Raw genomic sequence first — 14,128 nt, 5'->3', positions numbered from 1 at the left:
CTGAAAACCTGCAAATCATTAGGAAAGCTCTGACCCTAGTTTTCAAATCGATCACACACACAATTGTGTTTTATACGAATACACATTTTTGTATATATACATACACACATAAATGTTATTGTTATCCAGACATGTTTGTTTTTCCTAAATGCTTCTACAGAACATTTTTATTCGGCCAAAAGAGTGCCCCCAGCCCCGGCCCGGGCCCGAGGGGGCGCTCCCGGCCCCGCCGCCTCCCAACGGCCTCGCCCCAGGAGGCAGCAGCGACCGGGCCCGTGTGCCCGCACCGCCGGGGCCGGGCCCGAGGCGGGGCCGGGCCGGGCCGGGCCGGGGCCGCGTGCCCGCAGCGCAGCCGGCGGGGCCGGGCCTGAGGCGGAGGCGGGGCCGCGGGCTGAGCCATGGCGGCGGCGGCGGAGCGGGGTGAGCGCCGGCGGGGCGGGGGGAGGCACGGCCCGCTGGCGGCGGCGGGCGAGAGCCCAGACCCGGCCCCGGCCCCGGCCCCGGCCCCCTCCCACGTCGCCTGCGGCGGCCGTACCCCGGGGCCCGGCGGGGCCCGCCTGACTGAGCCGCAGCTGGGGGCTCGGCGGGGCCTGCGGCAGGGCCTGGCCGGGCCGTGAGGTGAGGTGGGTCCTCTCTGCCCCGCAGCCTCCTACAGGTTCGCGGTGCTGTTCTTCAGCTGCCTTCTCACCTTCGGCTCCTACTTCTGCTTCGACATCCCCAGCGTCCTGCAGGAGCAGTTCCAGGGGGTAAGTGCCCGGTGTTCGTCTGGGCCACGGCCCAGCAGTGCGGTGGGCACAAAAAGGCAGGATCAGCAAAACGGTGGCTTTGGCCGCCGGTAGAGTTTCAAAGCCTTTTCTTACGGTGTTAGTGTAGCAGTTGTGCTGCAAGGTCTTGTGTTCCAGGTGCTGGGGGTGACGGGATATTACTGGCATGCTTGCTGCAAAAAAGACGCACAAAGGCGGGACGAGCCATGAGGTGTTTGTGTTCTCGGTACTGCCTAGAGTAGTGGAAATCTAACACCTGTCCTTGCTCGATGATGGTCAGCTCTCCATCCAAGTGACTGTTCGCTGCACTGACACAGTTCAGAGTTAGAAGGCATTCACTCTGCTCTGCACATACAAGACATGTAGAATTGACCATTGTTACCTACACTGGGCTAGAAAGCTAGCGACATTGGAGATAGGGCACTAGACAAGACTTCTGGGTCTTCCCGTCCAGACCTCCTGATACTGCAGGTGTCACGTCACGCGTTTGTTTGCTACCCGAAAGACAGCATCATGCAGAGAGAGCGCAAGAGGAATCTGTTGTGTAAAACCAGCCGTATTCTCAAATGCTAGAAAATATTGTTGTTCAGGGTTCAGACTGATATCCCAGTTGATTTCTGGGATTTCTGCAGGGATGCCAGAATCCCAAAGTTCTTACCTGAATTCCTGGATACCTGACAGAAGTTGTTACTTGACTTGTTTATCTGTTGTTATTGCGTTTGTTTCGTGTCTTTTTGAGAGGTGATTTTACTCGTGTGCCATCTCCTGGTAGGTCTGTATGTGTAGGCTGAGAGTCACTGCCCTGGTCTTTGCTGCAATAGCAAGGGCAGAAATATACACAGCTTGCAGGTAACTTTTTTATTTTTCTTTTTTATTTTTTAATGCAATTATCCATAACATTCAAACAGTGCACTCAGGCTAAATTGGGTGTAGTATGTCCTTGCAAACAGGAGTAAAAAGAAAAAAAAAAAGCTTAGTATTTATTCCTTGATCCTCCACAACTTCTGTAGGTCTGTGGGAGAAGAGTCATTTATTTAAGGAATAAAGGAAAGGCTATGTCATATTCTGTTACCTGGGTAACTTTATAGGGTAGTGAAACCAAGCCATATTTTTCTCTGTTAGGTACTGCACACACAGTGGTTTTATCTGTTAACACTCTCATCATATTTTTACTCTGGCAAATTTAGCCTCTACCTGCCTTACACAAATGTTACAGTGGTAGTTGGAGCATCTAAGGCCAGTGCTTGCAGTGAAAACACTTTGCTCTAGAGAACTGTTTCCCTGCAGCCTTGGACATTTCTCCTACAGCAGATCTGAGGGTTTTGTAAACATGATGGCTATATGAAAATCATGTGGTTAAAATCACGCTTTCCTTTGTGCTTATTGAAGATGTTAAGCTTGTGCCTACTGTTGTGGAAGACCTAGCATCTGTTTCCTAATGCAGGAATTTTTAGTAGTTAGAAGACCTAGGGTTTTTTCCTGATCATATGATGTTGAGGAGATGTTGCTTTTCAGTAACAAAAACAATGTTAGTAAATCGTGTCAGAACTACTGGCTTCCTACTGATCAGCAAATGCTTTATAGCTGTGAATTAATACGGACTACTGCTACGTTTCATATTTACACACTGCTTAAGACTTTATAGTATGTAAGAGTCAGATCAAGCTAAACTATAGCCAAGAAACTAAGGAATCAAAGAAACCTCATGGTGCAGTCTCCTGGCTTTTCTTTTGGACTGAAATGTGTATAAAAGTGCTGAACCCCTGCCACTACTGCCACGGAAAGGGAAAGGGAAGACGTGCCATGCCAATAACCAGTCATTTCTCATTTGGCAAGGGCTGGTTTCCTGGGAGAAGACACAAGTCCTCTAACTCCTGGTTGTGGAAGTGGGAACTGAGTAGGAGAGAGAGAGAAATCTAGTAGGCAAGAACTTAACTTCATTTTTAAAGGAATGCGTGGGTTTTCATCTGTGTCTGCTGCCTAACACAGGCTGTGTGACTTGTTATGCAGGACTTGACTTGCCCCAATGGAACCCATCATAATGGCACTGGGCATAACAGCACCCTGGCCTGTGTTGAAGGATTGGGAATGACACCTGCACAATACAATCTGCTGTATGCCATCTATGCTTGGACGTAAGTCACTTTTCTCTTGCTTGGAGGGGCGGGGTGGTGTGCTAGTTGCTTCCCAGCAGCAAGACACGAATGTTTCTGTTCTTGTTTTCTCCTAGAAATGCAGTAGTGGTTATAGTGGCCGGATTCCTGATTGATAAACTAGGAAATCGCTGTAAGTTCTGAGGATTGATTAATTTATTCTTGTACTGAAGTGGGATTTCAGGCTGCTCTTTTAGTGCAAAGGGATGATCAAAGATTCTGCTTCAGTAAGATCACTGAGGGATGGGAGAGGAGGAACAGCTCTGTGTGCGGAGCATGTGATTGTTAGTTCAGCCGCTCCATGAAGGCAACTGAGACGTTTTTATCCTTTGACCAGTGACTTACCTGAATTTACACAGCAGTGCAGTAAACATGCTTTCCTCTGACATGTGTCTAACAGGGAATAGTGTAATCTGGTTTTGATGGGACAAACTGATAGTTTTCTGTTCCCTGTGCTGACATTTGCTCTGGTGTCTGCCATAATCTAAGACCCAGCAGTCCCAGCAAATGCAGTTATGCTCTGTCTCTGTATCACAGAGGTGAACATCTTACGGATGAGGAGACAGAGGCACAGAGGAGGAGATTGCTTCCTCTAGGCCATAGCCTGTAGTGGAGCTCGGGACAGGAGCAGGGACTCTGTTATAGAGTTGAGAGTCCTCTCTCTGACTTACTCTGCCTCTCTAACCTTCCACCATTATATCATCATCGTTATTTTGAGGATTCCCAAGTCATTTTCTAAAGAGACCAGTCTTTATAAAATTAAAATGATGAGAGTAAACTGATGGAAGGCCACAGGTTTACTGGCCTGTTTTAAGTTGCGCTTTTGCTTTTTGACAAAGAATGCTTATGTCCTGATCTCAGCATGTCTGATGAGGTTTGTGCATTTTTTTTCCGTTTCTCCCTAGTTGGTGTCTTTGTTTTCTCTCTTCTGACTGTGCTGGGATCATCCATCTTTGCTCTAGGCTCACATTTCAAGGGGTCACCATACCTCCTGCCAATGATGCTAACAGGAAGACTGCTCTTTGGCTCTGGGAATGGGTCACTTACTAGTAAGTAATTCACATCCTTAATTATGCCTCACCAGAGGGTCATGATACATTTTTATTTTGCCTCCCAGACCCTTGTCCTACCAGTCAGCTTCACCTGATCTGCACCGGGAACCTATGTTGCTAACAGAAGAACACTGCTCCTTAAAGAGTTGTATGGATTTAATGTGTGCCAAAATGTTTAAAAGTCTTCCCCTCTGACAACTTGGTCCTTCTCCTGAGGGTGGGGACTGACGTGTGGTTGCTCTGCCTTTGGGGTTAACTTTTGCTTGCCTGATTTGAGGGATAAGTTCACCTCCCATGTCCCAGTATGATTTTGTACATTTTAAAATGGACTGCAAAGTTGACGTGCTCTACCTCCACTTGGAATGTGTAGCAGTCTCCCACCCAGCTCAAGCACTCGAGCTTGAGAGGCTGTGTTTATTGCTTCTGTGCAATGCTCTTGGCCAAGTCTGTCTGTTCAAGAGAGGATTTTTGTCTTCTCCAAGTTGTGCAGAATCGTATCACAGCCTTCTGGTTCAAGGGGAAGGAACTGGCACTGGCATTTGGACTGACTCTGTCTTTCTCCCGTCTTGGGAGTGTCCTCAACTTTTTCTTCACCCAGCAGTTTGAGGCAAAATTTGGCATGCAGTGGACGCTCTGGGGAGGTGAGTGTCTTTGGTGCTTTGGCCTTTTGTTTTCTAGACCTGAGGCTAGCCTGTTTTGTCCAGTTATGAAAAGTACCTGGAAAAGATAGTGAGGTTAGCTGGAGGAGGCACATTATTTTCCAGTTTTTCCTGTTGCTTTCTGTATACATTGGAGCCTTGATGCCTGAAAACCCTCTCTAAAGCTGTAGTGTCAGCCTGACAGTCTTGTCTGCAGTTTTCTTCAGATATTTTAACATCTGCAGTCACAGGTAGTCAGTACTTAATGTAGGTTTATTCCCATGGAATGAAAACTTCCGAGTGAAACAAAAGAGGAATCTAATGTGTTTGTTCTTCTGTATTTTAGCCAGCAGAAGATGCTGGTTCTGTATAGTATCTGTATTGGTCTCAGCATAAGATGCCTTGCATGTGGACTGATCAAAACCGTAGGTGTAAATTACTCTGAGAAGCAGAATCTGAATTACATTTTTCTTAGTGTGAATCTGTTCTAGCACTCATATCTCTAGAAGATTTGAGTTTCTGTACTCTCTCTGGTGCAGTGAGATGAGATCTGTCTAGTGGAAGGGACGATCTGTTTCACAGTGCAGTTAAGTAGCAGCCTTAAGGTACTCTGGTGTGCTGGAATGGTGATGTTAGGGAGACCTGCCTCAGGGCATCTGTTGTGTACAAAGACTTAGTGATTATAGGAAAGCATATTTCCCTGACAACAAACCAATATGCACCATCACCCATGGAAAAAGGATGTGTAAGTGTGATAAATCTCTTGCAGAAGTTGAAACCCTTTGCTCTCCTCTGATTCCAGCATCTCAGATACTGTGATGGGATTGGTGTGTTGCACCCCTGACACTATTAGTTTTGTGCTCAGGCAGCATTTGCAAGCACAGCATAGTGACTTCAGTAGCTGTGAAAGGATAAATACTCCAAAATGTGTATGCATCACAGAGATTGTTTTGGCTCTTTGGAAAGCAAAACAGATGCAGACCTCTTTCTGAGAGAAGGATATCTGCGGCAGATGCCCTTTGTCAGACTTGCTGCTGGCATACCCAGCGCGATCTGAGTGTGCTAACAGGTCACATTGTGGCAGTAACTGCAGTAGGTCATGTAAATGAAGAGGCATAACTTGACTTCCAGTACTAGCCCATGTGTGATACCTCTCCTGCTTATGGGACCATGGAAGTTTCTTAATGTCTGGCTTGTTTTAGCCTTGGATTTGTTATGCACAGCCCTGCTGCAGTACCAAAAGCATTCTGGCCATAGTCCAACGAAGTGGCTGCCTGAGAAGGGTGGGGTTTTAGCTTCACTGGCCTCAGGCAGTTGAGCAGGGCATTAGAAGCTCAAGGACTCTGACAGGGTGGTCAGAGGTGAATGGTCTTACAATCTGGCTGCAGTAGGGAAGGCTGTTAATGTTAAGAGAGGCAGGAGTAAGAGTCATAGAGAATTCTGCTTATTACATGCAGTTGGTTTTGTCATTCAGCTCTCTTCCTGGTGAGGAATTTCTAATATCTCTTGTTTCTTTTCCAGGTGCCCTGCTCTGCATGCTTGGTTTTGTTTCAGCCCTCACAGTCAGTGTACTAGATAAAGTGGGCATGAAGCAACTGGGCTTGGATGGGGTTATTCAGCAAGAATCCAAAAAAGTGGTATGTGGTGCACAGACAGCTTTTTCATCTCAATCTTGAGAGCCTGGGGTGCACGAGCACTGCTTTTGCAGTGCAGGGAAGCCTGCAGCAGTAAGAGCTGGTCCTGGCCAGAAGAGGGCATTAACACCACTTGGTTGAAACTTGCAGACCACCAAAGTCTAAATTTTCTGTTTAGAGCCTATGTATTTGCAGCTTTCCAGAGAGCTGCGTTAGCACTCTGAATGGCATTACTTTTCTGAGCCAGTTACTTCTTGACTGTAGGTGGCTCAGAGGAGGAATCAGTGCATAAAATAGATAGTAGCTTCTCTCTGGAACTGCTTTCTGGCTCACAGGATCCATGATAGAAAGTAGCTAATCTGGTCAGTACTGAACTATCTTTTGCCAGCCCTTATCTTCCATTCCTCCTTGCATTCTTCTGTCTAGGAGCAAACATTACAGGCAATAGGTTGCAATTTTTATGGCACTTAAATCTATTAGCCTGTCTTCTCATTACAGTATTCTTATTGTTTTCTGTATCTCAGTGTTGTGACTCCTGTTTATGCTATACCTTTCTGCTGTGTTTCACTTAAGGCTTTGCCTGCTTATAACAGTCTCTTGCACCATACGCCAAATTTTGCTTAGAAGTATATGAGCTACCTTTCAATTCCCTTTTACCTGCTGTTACTTCTTAAATTTTTTGTGACCTCCCGTGGCTTGCAGAAAGTGAAGTTAGTGACTAATGTTAGTGTGAAGCTGAAGACAGTTTACTGGTGAGTGAGGGCACATCTTATCTTTGCAGCGGATTCAGGACATCCGGCGACTTCCCCTTCGCTACTGGCTCCTGGTCCTCACCATCATGTTCTTCTACAACGGAGTCTTCCCCTTTGTGGCAGATGCCAGGTATCGCTCTGTGGCTGTAGTCCCACTGACTGATACAAGCCTGTCAGAGCCTTGCAGGCCCTCGATTTTTAGTTGACTGGGAAATATGGGGGGTAATGTGCTTGTTCCTTCCACTCATGAAACACAGAGAAACATGCAACACCAAGTTAAAGAACATGAGCGTTCTTTGACCTTTCTTTCCCTTCAAAGGTGAGAGAGGCTTCTGAAGGAAAGCAAAAATAACTTAAAGGGAAATGATTCATCCAATATTTAAAGCTTTGAAGACTGCTAAAGGGGTATCAGAAGGATGTGGGAGTGGGGGAAGAAATAGTTTCTTTAAAAAAAATAGCCCACCGGCATTTCACCTTTGTGATAGTCCAACAAAGTGGCTGCCTTTTGAGCTGGGTGGGGTGTTAGCCTCACAGGCCTGGGGCTGTTCTGTCCTGCAGTTCCTGCTGTTGTCTCCTGTGTTTGGAACAAAGCTAAGCTTGCAGCAGCCCAGGTTTGTAAGTGAGGAAGCCCTTGCATCCCAGTGCAAGGCTTGCAGACTTCCTTTCTTATTCCTTCATTTGCTTAAAACAAAGGAGGAACCTGCCTGACTAGATTGGGACTCCTGCACCTGTCTGTCTGGGACTTCTGCTCTGCCACAGACTTGTCATTTTGCTGCTTTTTTTCCTGTTTGTGGATGATGTGGCTTCTATCACATAATGAGTGTGATTTTTTTATATTAGCAGAGGCCTGCAGTGAAAAGAAGAAAATTATTTTGATAGTATTTCATTAGTGATGTACAGCAAGCCACCGTGAAATCAGGAGTGTAAGAAATGTCACCAACAATGTCATAACAAATGTTCAAGTGACCTCTTATTAGTAAAATAGAGATCCAAGATTGCAAGGAACATCACGGCCTTGATTAGATGGGCTTTCTATCAGTTGCCCTCTCACTTTAACTGAAAACTGTCTGTTGATCATACAGAATCCTCACTTCGGCAATTCTGCCTCCCTGCAGAATGTTTTTTTTGCTCCTTGTGGAGCAAAAGTTCAGGCACCAAGGGTCATGTTTCAGACATCTTTTCTGGCAAAAGTGCTGTGCTGTGGCCCGGTTGGAAAAGTAATGGTCCCAAGGCCACTGCTCTTTGGCAAATTCTGTTGCAGTAAGTCTTCTGGGAACAGTGTCTTGTTTCATACTTTGCTGACAGCAAAGGTGATAAAGGCTCATTATTACTAATGGTAAGTGGCCATGCAAGTAGCCAAAACAGGTTTAACTAGCTATAAGATCTCTAAATAAAGTAGTTTTTCTAAGCTGTTACAACTGTATGACTGTAAGTTTTGTAAAGAATTTGAATAAATTTTAATACCGTTTCTGCATGTCCCTAATCAAGGTGAAAGGCTGATTTCTGACAATGAAAACAAAACTTGGTATGTTTTCTGCATTAATGAGAAGTCTCATTAAAAATGCCAAGGGGGAATTCCTAGTACTTCTAAAATGCAGGTGTTCAATTTAAATGCTCATCTTTGCTTTGATATTTTAGAATACATTTCCTGCCCCTGAGCATTCTCACCCTTGGATTGATAATGCTTTCTGCCTCTTCAAAATGAACGTTTAAAAAAAAAAATAAATCCATTGGTATGTTTTGGACAGGTGCCAGCAAATTGCTGTTTGTGAGCTGTGCTGATGTAATTGAGCATACACCCAACTTTAACCTGCAGTTTTACTCTGCACTTGCAGAAGCATCTTGAAAGTGGTCATGTAAGGTACCAGCGTCAATGTGGTGTGCACCAGTTAAAAAGAAACAAAACAACAAAGGCATGGCACTACAAACCAGATGGAATCAAACTTGTTTACAAGTCCTCTCATTAAAACCCTTCCTGTCTGTATGTTTGTGCTCAGACTTACCTTCTGTCAAAATAACCAGATCAAGGATCCTAATTATGTAATTTCTCTCCCCCCACCCCAATTTTATTTTCAGTAAGTTTATCCAGGATAAATATTCTGGTTACAGTCAGCAGGAAGCCGCTTATATTGCTGGGGCCGTGTATGACAGCTCCCTTGTTCTCTCTGCAGCGGCTGGCATGTTAATTGTGAGTATCCAAAACCGAAAGTGCTTGCTGACAACTTTTTCCTAATTTTTTGAAATGTCTTCGTTACAACCCCCTCAACCAGAATTTAGCTTGTTGTTGCTGAACAAGCAGTCGTTTAATTCCTTGCAAACTGTGAGATACGCGTTGGTCTGAAGTAAATTACAAGAAGCAATGTTAACCTGTTTTTCCCTCTGTCCCTTAATTGTGCTATGGTAGGATCAAACCATGATGAATGGCTGTATGTTTTGAGAAGTCTGAGACTGGAACATAAAGAATCAGGATAAGCTTTGCAAGTAGATGGGAAAGGACAACCTGCATATAATCAGTCCCTGTTTCTTTCAGGGCATAATGGTGTGTTCTTCCTCCCCCTTTATTAAAACACCTGCCATTTCACCTGAATACTGGGTACTGATTCCCTGACAACCGTTTCAGTCTTGGTTCAGGAGTATGCAAGAGGAACTAGTCATAGCTTGTCTGCTATAGTATCAACAACCAGGAAATGACATATTACTGCCACTCGTGCCAGCCCACTGTGCACAGCTGCTCATGTCACTGGGAGCCGTGGGGAGGAAGGATCCCTTGTAAGAACCCTTCTGCCTGTTTCCTCTACCAGGACTACGTTGGACTGAGAGGCGTCTTTGCTGTTGGCTGTGCTGCATTGACTCTGCCAGTCTTTGCTCTCCTGGCATTTACGTTTGTTCCTCCATTAGTCTCCACCATCTGGTTGGGGATTACGTACTCCTTTGCTGCTGTAAGTTCACGACCCCATTGCTGTAGTGGAGTGTTTTGTGTGGCTGTGCTCCTACAGCCTGGATGGCATAGATCACTGCCTTCATGTCTGAGGAGCAGGTTTAGCAGCTGCAGTTTGAAGTCATTTGGTTCCCTGACCGGGAAGACTTTGGTTAGTACCAAATAACCCCAGGGAATCCACGTGAAGCAAAATGCAAAGCTGAGTAAGGGACCATTGGATACAATGTGAAGCATGGATCTATCTGTTTGTGCTTTTCTTAGTGCTTTTTTACCTTGAACGTAACACCTGACTCTCCTTTGAGTCTTATGAGCTAAACCATCCGGTCTAACTCCCCTTCAGAAATCTGGAGTCAGGTTATTCCAGTTTCAAGTAACACGCATTGGCTGTGCTGTCTCAAGCAGCTTGGAGAGGGTGGGGAACAGTCTAGAACCAGCCAATAGGCCGGAGGGGTAAACACCAGATTTGTTTTGAAGGGAAAGTGTAAATGTTTATTTAGTTGGAATAATTTATTTTTAAACTAATGACCATCTAACACCTTTAAATAAGGCTCCGAGTTAACTCCTCATTACTCCTACCAGGCTAGTATGTGGCCATCCATACCTCTCGTGGTCCCCCGGGCAACGTTAGGGACAGCTATGGGGCTTGCAACTTCTGTGCAGATGGTTGGAGTTGGCCTTTCGAATCTGATTGTTGGACACATTCTAGGAACAAAGTCCAGGTGAGAATGCTTTTTCTTTTCTTTCAAGCAGACATCAGCAGTGCGTTAGTGGAGCAGTATGAGCAGAATTGGTGTCTTTGCAACCTGATGCTGCAAGGAACTATAGAGGTGCCTTAAATTATCTGCAAGTGACGAGTTGTTCTAACCTGTTTTGGCCTTTTCTAGTGAATTGAAGATCCCCCTGTGGCGCTGGCAACAGATGATGATCTTTATGTTGGCAAACACTATTGCATGCATTGTTGCATCCATTAGCCTCAATGTTGTGGATAAGAAACAGGTAAGTGTGATAAAAGGTGAAGAATAACCTTGCACCACCGAGTTGCTTTTATTGAGGTGATAGCTGTTGGGTGTGTATATAAGTTAATGCCCCCGACATAAACATAGGACTGCAAAATAAGAGAACTATCTGCTAAAATTTTGATGGAGCGCGTAGTAGTCTCACCTAGCATCAAGTTATTGGCAGCTGTTTTTGCAAGGTGAGGGGAAGAGCCAGGGCACAGCTGTAGCAATACACATGTACAGGAAGAACAACACCCTTCTTGTCACTAATTGCTTCTTTGAATATCTAGAGTGGGACACTGAACAGAACGAGAAAGGGAATGCCTGTGGAGCGGGAAGACACAGACCCTGCAGATGCAGCACCGCTCCTTGATGATGAAACAGGAAACGAAGGCTCTGTCAGCTGAACCTTTGCAGTGTGAGAACAAGGACAGCAGCCAGACACAGCACTGATCGCTTCTGTTTGAAAGTGGATTTTTAACCTGTGTATTTTAAATATCTTTAAAGGGAATCTCAAAGGGAATTGTCTACAGAAAGGGAATGTTTCCACTTACGCCTGGCACACAAGCGAAAAGTGTCGGCTGTGTGGGTTCTTAGGCATTCTCCAATGTACAGAAACCTGCGTGGGGCACTTTAAGAACTACACTACAGTAGGTGAGACTAACCGAGCAGAAGCTTATTCATAAGCCATTAGATAGTTGCTTTTCACTCTTGCATCAAAACTGCCCGCGTAATGTGGGTGTGCCTGGTCCACTGCTGTTTCTCTGTCGCAGGAATCCCGTACACCAGCATTTGCTAATCTACGTACCTTGGCAGGCCTGCTGTTTCACTTACTGCCCCAGGTTAGCACACATCTTTCACAAATTAATATCCGTGCAGGTGATAACATCATTACTCTTTAAGCAGGAGACTGAATTAATCGAGTTGATTACCTTTTGCACAAAAGCCTAGCTTAATTGCTTACTACCTTACTAGAAATGCTTCCCTAAGCTGTGCCTATTCATTTGCTTTCAAAAGCATGAAAGGTTTTGATCTGAAATTCTGCCCTTTAAACCAGGGTGCTCTAACTCATGAATGCTGGAGGCTTATTTTGCTCAGCCAACTGCCCTTCTCACTGTGCAAAAATGCTCACAAACACACCATGTTTACAAAAGCACAGATGATGCTTTAAGAATGAAGTAAACTTTAGCATAGCCAAGTACAAGTAATGCTGAAGTGAATGACTTTTATGTAAATAATTAAAAATTCTTAAGAGCAGCTCTCTTCAAGCTGCATCTAATATGAGCACTAGTGGACTGAAAGCAATGTGGGCACGAACAGTAAAGTCACATTTTAAGTAGTTGTCACAGAAGACAAATCCAAGGGTTTCTTAAACGGCTTTACTGAAGAGAATGTCTTCAGAGAGCACATCTTCTAAGCTTTAAGTTACACTATGACTTTGTGTCATGCCACAGGCAATGAAAGGATTTCCCTGTTGGAGTCTGGTGCAGCAGAAATTTGAGGGTGGCGTGAGAAGCCACAGAACTGCAAAATCACAGACACTTTAGTTTGGTGGTGACCTGAGATCATCCAGTCCAACACCCTCTGCTCAAGCAGGGTCAGCCAGAGCAGGTTGTCCAGGACTGTGTCCAGTCAGAGTTTGAAGCTCTCCAGTCTCTCTGGGCAGCCTGTGCCGGTGTTTGACCACCCTCCCAGTAAACAAGTGTTTCCTTGTGTTCAGATGGAATTCTGTGTGGTTTAATTTGTGCCCTTTGCCCCTTGAACAGAGGAGTCTGGCTTCCTCATCCTCTTAAACACACTGGTGAGATCTCCCTGAGCCATCTCTTCTCCAGGCTGAGCAGCCCCAGCTCTCTCAGCCTCTCCTCCTACAAAAAGTGCTCCAGTCCATTGAGCTCCTTTGCAGCCCATCATTGCCCTCCCTAAGTCACCTCTCTCTTGCACTAGGGAGCCCAAAACTGGGCTCAGTACTCTGTGTGAGGACTGACCAGTGTTTTCACTCTGCTGGTAAGTCAGACTCCTGTTAGACCATGGCTTTAAGTACATACCTCAACCTCCAGCCACGGTACTACTCTTCAGTGCCAAAATCCTGCAGTTACTTTTTTTTTCATGGCCCTGCAGTGAGACCTGGACAGACTGGAGAGCTGGGCAGTCACCAACCACATGAAGTTTAACAAGGGCAAATGCAGGATTTTTCACCTGGGGCACGGCCACCCTGGGTGTACATACAGACTGGGGAACGAGAGGCTGGAGGGCAGCCCTGCAGTGGGGGACCTGGGGGTCTGGTCCATGGCAACAGTGTGCCCTGGCAGCCAAGAGGGACAGCCGTGTCCTGGGGTACACCAAGCACTGCATTGCAGCCGGTTGAGGGAGGTGGTTGTCCTGCTCTGCTCTGCACTGATGCGGCCTCACCCCGAGTGCTGTGCCCAGTTTTGGGTGCCACAGTACATGAAGGGTACAAAGCTGCTAGAGTGTCCAGAGAAGGGCCATGATGTTGAAGGGTTTAGAGGAGAAACCGTACAAGGAGCAGCTGAAATCACTTGGTTTGTTCAGCCTGGAGAAGAGGAGCCTGAGGGGAGACCTCATGGCGCTCTGCAGCTTCCTCACAAGGGGAGGAGGAGGGGCAGGAGCTGATCTCTTCTCTCTGGTGACCAGCAATAGGACCCGAGGGAATGGCAGGAGGATGTGCCAGGGGAGGTTTAGCCTGGGTATTAGGAAAAGGCTCTTCACCCAGAGGGTGCTGGAGCGCTGGAACAGGCTCCCCAGGGAGGCATCACGGCACCAAGCACTTGGCCAACACCCTCAGAGACAGGGTGTGAATTTGGGGTTGTCCTGCACAGGGACAGGAGCTGGACTCGATGATCCTTGTGGGTCCCTTCCAACTCAGGACATTCCAGGATTCATACTGGAAAAATCCCATGGTGAATTTCCAAATGCAATTATGAAAAACCACATACAGCAGTACTATACACTCAAGCTTGTGTACAGGAGAAAGTATCTGTTCAACAGGGCTGATTTTTTGTGTCAACACTACCAGCACCTGGCTTAGAAGCAGTAACTTCAGCCTGGCTGGCAGGAAGTCATCAGCTTTCTCAGTTTATGTACCCTACAATGCTGCAGCTAAGCAAGGGGGTTGGTCCTGCAAGGAGTGCTGGGGCACCCACTGAGGGGCCTGTACCTGGTTCTTCGTGGAAGGAGCTCA

The 14,128-nt window shown here is 46.2% G+C and overlaps 1 protein-coding gene across 4 annotated transcripts in view; it reads left to right on the top strand.

The window, feature by feature from the left end:
• Positions 1-305: 305 nt before the first annotated feature.
• The window catches only part of LOC104053172 (major facilitator superfamily domain-containing protein 1), a 284,336-nt gene continuing 270,513 nt past the window's right edge, over positions 306-14,128 (top strand). Inside the window, exons 1-13 of one of the 4 annotated variants that reach the window (XR_010374691.1) lie at positions 306-420; positions 646-746; positions 2,775-2,899; positions 2,995-3,050; positions 3,823-3,966; positions 4,452-4,610; positions 6,129-6,244; positions 7,023-7,123; positions 9,070-9,181; positions 9,795-9,932; positions 10,511-10,650; positions 10,816-10,927; positions 11,220-12,293. Coding sequence is in view for 3 of the 4 variants with exons in the window: in XM_064462276.1 (XP_064318346.1) it covers positions 399-420; positions 646-746; positions 2,775-2,899; positions 2,995-3,050; positions 3,823-3,966; positions 4,452-4,610; positions 6,129-6,244; positions 7,023-7,123; positions 9,070-9,181; positions 9,795-9,932; positions 10,511-10,650; positions 10,816-10,927; positions 11,220-11,336 (1,443 nt within the window). In the remaining variant the exon portion in view is untranslated. The other 3 variants (XM_064462276.1, XM_064462278.1, XM_064462277.1) reach the window with 3 other exon arrangements.

Source organism: Phalacrocorax carbo, chromosome 10 (genome assembly GCF_963921805.1).
Source record: "Phalacrocorax carbo chromosome 10, bPhaCar2.1, whole genome shotgun sequence".
Lineage (NCBI taxonomy): Eukaryota > Metazoa > Chordata > Aves > Suliformes > Phalacrocoracidae > Phalacrocorax > Phalacrocorax carbo.
Note: the sequence above shows the minus strand (reverse complement) of the source record. Positions and strands in the feature narration are given on the sequence as shown.